The following is a 7,764-nucleotide window of genomic DNA, read 5'->3' on the forward strand; positions in this document are numbered from 1 at the left end:
TAAGCATCCCGAGGGAAATTTGACACTACAAATCGCTCACAGTAAACATTTAGACATTTAGACAGAACAAAGTCACGAATAAGAATAACAAAACAAATTGCCTAAGAATAATAATAATAGAATACGGACCGGGATTCATATTTCGTATGTTATGTATATACATTCTAGTATAAAATATACAGTAAAAAATATACAGTAAAAATATACAGAAGTCTACAGGAGTCTTCAGTAAGTGTAATATTGAACAGTGTTGTTTTAAAAGTATAAGTCCAGGAAGATGGTAACTGTCACCCTGTGTTCAGTGATGCAGTGAGGCACATTGATGCATTGTAAAGTCTGAGGGCTGTCGGAATGAAGGACTTCCTGTGCCGTTCAGTGCTACATTTGGGGAGTGTTAGTCTAGCACTGAACATGCTCCACCTGTCAGCCAAGTCTGTGTATGTAGGCTAGGAATGGCACCAATCACCATGAGTCTCTCTCTCTGTCAGGTGATGTGAGCAGTAGGCTAGGAATGGCACCAATCACCAGTCTCTCTCTCTGTCAGGTGATGTGAGCGGTGAGTTGCTGGTGGACGTAGGGTCCGGCCCCACATTGTACCAGGTGCTGAGTGGCTGCGAGGTGTTCGGCAAGGTGCTCCTCACAGATTTCCTGCAGCAGAACAGAGAGGAGCTGAGACGCTGGATCGAGGACCAGGGAGGCTGTGGTCTGGACTGGACGCCCTACCTACAGCACGTCTGCACGTTGGAGGGACGGCGGTAAGCCTTCACACTCTCTTGGTTGCCAACATGATTGATTGATTGATTGATTGATTGATTGATTGATTGATTGATTGATTGGACATTTTATTAACAGATTGCAGAATGGGTACAATACAGTACAGCTCAATACACACAATTGTTAAGGGGATGCAGACTCACCGTCTTGTTTACATCAGGGTCCCCCGTTTTTAATTCATGATAACATTATGACATACACGACATACAGATATACAGTACTGTTACATCCAGACATTTATGACATACAAGATATACAAATATACAGTACGGTTTAGTTCAAGTTCAAGTTTCTTTATTAATTGTAATACATTACAGAAGTACAGAATACTTTTATATAAAATGCTTCTTTCTGTTTTGCTCCAGAGATTGTGCTAGATAAAAATAGAAAAGTATAAAAAGTAGAGTAAGTATAAAATAGAAGTCAAGTACGTAGACAAAAGTGTTCAATATATACATATATACAATGTACAATGCAGAGTAGAAAAGTAACTGAGTTACAATACAATATACTATATACTATACAGTACAATGCAGAAATGGGATGAGGTACAATTTAGGTACAATTATTTGCCAATAAATATAAAGTGTGTTAGGTGTTCTAAAGTGGGTAAAGTGGGTGCTGCAGTAGGTTGTTTGTTTAAAGTGAGTGTGTGCGTGTGGATGTGTGTGCTGTGAGTGCATTTGATGGTTGTTACGATTGTTCATTGTTCAAGCCTTGTTCATTGAGCAATCATTGTTCATTGTTCAAATTGTTTATTTACAGACAGCATTTCTAAAAGAGAATATATACATTTGAGGGGGAGGAAACTGAAAATTCATTATAGTAAAACTAGTATTCCTGTTATTTTTTTGGTTTTCCATGCACCTATTATTATAGAATTACTATAGGGACTCACATATATGTTATGATGAATCACTACAGTATTTCTGTGGTAAATTAAATCTGTAGTGTGTATGAAAAAAACAGAGGAATACTATAAATCGCTACACTATTTATTGAAAATGGGGGACCCTGATGTAAACAAGACGAAAGTCTTTCTCTTGTCTGCATCCCTGTTGACAGAGTCACCTGGGGAGCAACAATAATATGTTCATGACGACAAGGTCCTTCTTTAGTATTTAATCAGCGTGGTTTATTCACATTGTATATGCACCATGAGACCTTCTCTCTCTGTGAGAGGTAGATGAGGAAGATGGGGAAGAGATTGAGGGGGAGGGAACAATCCCTTATATACCCTCTTACCTGACGTCAGCTACAATAGCTACGTCTCCTTGCGCCTACAGTGCCCTCTTGTGGAAACAGTTAAGCAGTTACATACTATCATATTAACACATAAACTCAACACTCCCACTTATGGATGACATGTATAATGTACAACTTTTCCAAAAACAACTTTTCAAAGAAAAGAATACAGTTCAAAACATTCAATAATATGGCAGTCAATATTACATAACAGGCAATATTTTACACACCAAACATGACCTCTGCAAATCTTCTCAATTTCAGTTTGGAGACAGGCTTGGTCATAGCATCTGCAACCATGTCATCTGTAGGACAGTAAACAAGTGTCATACTTTCTTCTCTGATGACAGATCTGATGAAGTGATATTTTATACCCACATGTTTACACCTCTGTCGGCACACAGGGTTTCTAGCGAGTGCAATGGTTGTCTTCATAAACAACAGTTTTCTTATATACATAGGTATCCATTCCTTCGAGCAGTTGTTCTAGATAAATACATTCCTGTATTGTAGAGCCATGTATTCGGCTTCACAAGTTGATAGTGCCACTGTGGGCTGTTTCTTTGTTTTCCATGAAACCAGTGAGCTGTCTGTACCCAAACTCACACAATACCCTGTGGTACTTCTTCTGTCTCTGGCGCCTGCCGCCCAATCTGCATCACTATAGGCTTGAAGCCCTAAGCCCTCGCTGCTCTTTCTGAAACAAAGCTGTTTATCTGCTGTGCCTTTGAGATAGCGAAAAACATGTTTTGCTGTAATCCAGTGCTCTTTTGTGGGATCAGCGAAATGCTGTGATAATTTACTCACTACAAAACATAGGTCAGGGCAAGTACATGTTGTCAAATAAATGAGGCTACCTACAGCTTCTCTGTACATTTTTACATCTGTAAATTTCTGAGCATCCTCTTGGTAGTCTAGCTTTTGATCACATGGTTCTACATTCTTGCATGTCAAAACGTTTCAGGATCTTTTCCACATATCTCTTCTGGGATATTTTTACACAACTGGCAGACTGTTCGAAGTCCATGCCTAGAAAATGTTTTAACCTACCTAGGTCTTTCATTTTGAATCTGGTGGAGAGCATACTTTTCACCTGCTCTAGGTTTCTAGTGTTGTCTGCTGCGATGATTAAATCATCCACCTAAATCACAATTATCACTTTTCCTGACTCTTTTGACTCCTTTGAGTAAACACAGGGGTCTACTGGGTTCGGTATGAAGTGATCTTCAATTAGACAGGTATGAAGCATCTCGTTCCAATTTTGCCCAGACAGTTATCTTTCCGGTGACCCTTTTTTCCGCATCGCCAACACGCCTGCTCCGTCGGGGGTCTGGTCTTCTCTCTTGGTGCCGCCCGGGCCTTCAGTACCCTCTCTCCCGCCTCCTCGGCGACCGGGTGTGTGTCTTCTGAGGCATCAAAGTTCCGGAGCTTGGCCTTGAACTCCCCCAGCGACACGTCCGCTGAACCGTGTGTCACCAACAGTGTGAATGGTTTATACATCTCCGGTAGTCCTCTCATAACCATCGCCATCATTAATTCGTCATTCGGTGCTTCTCCTGCACTCTTAAGCGCTGTGATGATTTGTTCAGCCCTGATGATGTATTCAGTCACAGTCTCTGTGTGCGCTTTCTTCAGCGCGGTCAGTGTTATATAGAGGGATACGATCCGGGGTCTACCCCTGCCGATGTAGTGCTCTCTTAACACTTTTAGGCTCTCTCTGCCTTTGTCCTTTGTGTCACGGAATATCAGCCCCAAGCTTGTGTCGTCTAGGAGTGGTGCTAACTTGCAGTATGCGTCGGCATTTTGCTTGATATCCTGGGCTTGCGCTTATTATTTCGCTCTTCCGTGATCTGGGCCCATAACCTGTTGACAGAGTCACCTGGGGAGCAACAATAATATGTTCATGACGACAAGGTCCTTCTTTAGCCTTTAATCGGCGTGGTTTATTCACATTGTATATGCACCATGAGACCTTCTCTCTCTGTGAGAGGTAGATGAGGAAGATGGGGAAGAGATCGGGGAGGGAACAATCCTTTATATACCCTCTTACCTGACGTCAGCTACAATAGCTACGTCTCCTTGCGCCTACAGCGCCCTCTTGTGGAAACAGTTAAGCAGTTACATACTATCATATTAACACATAAACTCAACAATCCCCTTAACAATTGTGTGTATTGAGCCATACTGTATTGTACCCATTCTGCAATCTGTTAATAAAATGTTCAATCAATCAATCACCGCGCAGGACTTTCGTCTTGTTTACATCAGGGTCCCCCATTTTCAATTCACAAAGAATTGTAAGTAAGGGTGCAATTAGCACCGTGCAATCCACTCTTTGTGGATCCCGCCCTCAGTGTCATAGATGCAGAGCGCATTTCCTATATGCCGCCACTAGGGGACAGAGCAGCTAACCGTGAGTGAGTTACTGGTGAGCAGGGGTGCAGTGCAGTCGTAATATCAGAACTGCCTGTACGATGTTTAAATGACGCCATGTGCATGCGCATACATGTTCCCTCCCGTGCGCACAGAACAGATGATTATTATGCATAAATAGTAGGAAACATGTTTGTATAGGAAATTACTAGTTTTAGTTTAGTTTTTGTAAATATTGCCTTGAAATAGAGAAGCTGAAAAAGGTAGCAGGATGTAGCCTTCAATATATAAAGAAATTATATTGAAAAACAAACAATGTTTTAAATGCAATTGTAGATACAATATTGTAGTTATAATTTCTTTAATTGAATTAACTTAAACTAGAAAAGTAAATACAAACTAAATTAACAATGTAACTTAGTTTACAGAAGGACAGTTTCCTTCTGAAGCACAACTTAATGCCTCATCCTTCCAGTCGGGACCATTTGTCACATATGAGAGCTCCACAGATCAAGCAAACCCCCACAGGGCTTGTATTTTGGTTTTGCACTTCTCGTTCTTTGTTATGTTATTGGTATCCTATTATTATGCAAAGTCTAGGTGATAAGTGCCGGGTACTTGGCGCACAGCGCGACGAGTAAGTGAAAGTTGTGAACGCATTTTTGTGTGTGCACGCGCGGAAAAAACTGCTGGGACGGCGTGGTACAGAGTGGGACCACCACTGCATCACTGCTGGTGAGTGAGTTAGTGACATCACTGGAACAGGAACACTATAGCTTTATTGTAGCATTCGTTATAGTAGCATATAGCATAGCAAAACGCATTAATTGCATTCCCCCATTCATTGCCCTATCCCATGATTGATTGATTGATTGATTGATTGAAAAGTTTATTAACAGATTGCAGAATGGGTGGGTCTGGTGGGGGCTGTACATTGGAGGTGGGGGGGGGGGGGGGGGGTTGGGTAGGGGGGGGGGGACACTGTACACTGTACATTGGAATACTGACAAAGCCATACTTGGTCATTTACTGTACAACTGGGTTAGGACATTTGTAGGGGCCAGTTTCGAATTGCAGTCTCCCGTAGGTGTTCTTTGAGTGTTTTTGAAAGTGGGTAGTGATTCACATTCCTTTACAGCTTTAGGTAGGGCAATCCACATTGATGTGGCATAATTGCTAAACGTGTTTAGTCCCTTGTTTGAGCCGAATCTGGGTTTAACATGATTTGTGGAGCTCCCTCTGGTGTTGTGATCGTGGTATTCACTGACCTTTGGGAAGTATTTTGACATGTACATGGGTACCTTGGTCGCGTAGTGTATCTTGTAGACCAGGCCCATTGCAAGTTGCTGTACTCTGTCGTCTACTCTAAGCCATCCTAGGTTGTCAAAGTGGGCAGGGGTGAGGCCATAGCCTTCTAGTCTTCATCATCATCATCATCATCATTGTAATCATCATCATAATGACAATAATTCTAGGCATCCTCCTTATCAATCATCAACACAATACATGAGGATGTCAATGACGAACCTTTCTGTTCATTTGTCCAAAACAGCCCACAAAACAACCCATGGAGACCTCGGCCCCCTTCTCCTGGCTTTGTAACGTTATTCCCAGGGTCTTTGGCAGACCTACTGTGTGTCCTCTGATAATCCATGACCTATCGCCAGCCTGTGGCTTCTCCCAAACGGCTTGGGCCTGATTAGGGTGTGTTTGGTTTGGAAAAAGCTCAACAAATACGACTGACATTTGACTAGATTTCTGCGCCACGCCTGCCATGCTGCTCTGACCCTCTGCCGTCTTCCCCCGCTGTGCTGCTGCTGCTTGTGTGTTGCCTCTAATGAAGCTCTGCATTCCCACCACCAGCATCCTCCCATGGGCTCTGTTTTACATCCATACACGGAGTGATTTCAGTCTTTTTGACAGAAAACATTTATGATCAATCAAATAAAAAAAGATAGTTTAAGTTTAAGTTTATTTGCAAAAGGGACAGTGCATATTAATCAACAATACATGTAAATACGCCAGATTTAGCCAGAAGGCTAGATTTCATCTGTAGTCCCTGGCCAAGATGTTAAAAAAGGCATCAACCTAAAGTGATAAAAAAGGTTATCATACATAACATACATCAAATAGGCCTACATAAAATACAATTAATCATCACAATATACAAATTCTTACAAAAATACACATATAAAACAGAATAAAGGTGAATTGCATACACACACAGCTAATGAATTTAGCTGTGGGTGCAGCTCTGGTGTTCTTTGAGCCAGTTTAAAAAAAACATTTTTTAATTGTTCAAGCGTGTTACAGGTCCAGATATGTGTAGGCATAGTGTTCCAGTACTGTGTGGCTCTAACAGAGAATGTGGATTGTCCAAAAGCACTCTTCCTGAACGGAACCATGCAGTCCCCCTTGGATGAGGACCTTGTGTGTCTACTAATGTCCTTTCTGGCCACATACAAGAGTTATCCGTCTGAATAACTGTGTTTTCCTGTATTCACTTTGTTCTGACATGTGTTCATCGATGTCTCCAGGCCCTCAGCGTGGTCAGAGAAAGCCGCCAGGCTGCGCCGCGTGGTCTCCGACATCCTCCCCATCGACGTGCACCTCCCGCAGCCCCTGGCCCCCGGGGCCCTCCCCTCGGCCGGGGCCGACTGCCTGGTGTCCTGCTTCTGCCTGGAGAGCTGCAGCCCAGACCTGGCCGCCTTCAACAGAGCCCTGGGTCACATCACGGGCCTCCTCCGACCCGGGGGCCACCTGCTCCTCATCGGGGCCCTCGGCGAGAGTTACTACATGGGCGGGCCCGGGGTGAGGATCCCTGTGGTGCCCCTGGACGAGGCCCAGGTGTGCGCCAGCCTGAAGGAGAGCGGCTACACTCTGATCCGGCTGGAGGTGTACATCATTCCCCGGGACATGAGGGTGGGGGTGGACGACTGCAACGCAGTGTTTTTCGCCAAGGCCAAGAGGGAGTAAGAGGCTGGGAGAGGTGCGGCGCGATGAATGTGTATAATAAGTACCAGAGAGATGAAAATGTTATTATAATTATTATTAGTAGTACTTATTCATCCTTACATTTATTTAGTGTGTTGTGTGAATTTCTTCTTTGTAAAAGAATACTAAGCAAAACATGAATAGAGAATATAGGCTAAGAGATTTACTTCTGTACTTTACTGTCTTGAATGAATAAAAATTTCTTGTTTTTATTGCACTGTGACACACTTTGCAACTTGTAATCATATCAATAAATCAACATTGATATATATCTCCTTTTTATTAATTGTCATGTTTATTAGTAAATGGTTTCTTGCCCCAAGCTGAGTCAACAGTTAGAGAGAGGGGGGAGAGATGGAGAGGGTGGGAAAGAGAGAG

General features: G+C 42.8%; 1 protein-coding gene across 1 annotated transcript in view; it reads left to right on the forward strand.

The window, feature by feature from the left end:
* pnmt (phenylethanolamine N-methyltransferase) overlaps positions 1-7,534 on the forward strand; it is a 9,212-nt gene extending 1,678 nt beyond the window's left edge. Inside the window, exons 2-3 of the mRNA XM_084323832.1 lie at positions 545-755; positions 6,930-7,534. Of these exons, the coding sequence (XP_084179958.1) occupies positions 545-755; positions 6,930-7,368 (650 nt within the window). The 3' untranslated portion in view covers positions 7,369-7,534. The remainder of the gene's footprint in view (positions 1-544; positions 756-6,929) is intronic.
* The last annotated feature ends 230 nt before the right edge of the window (positions 7,535-7,764 follow it).

Source organism: Notolepis coatsorum (assembly GCF_963971535.1).
Source record: "Notolepis coatsorum genome assembly, chromosome: 10".
NCBI lineage: Eukaryota > Metazoa > Chordata > Actinopteri > Aulopiformes > Paralepididae > Notolepis > Notolepis coatsorum.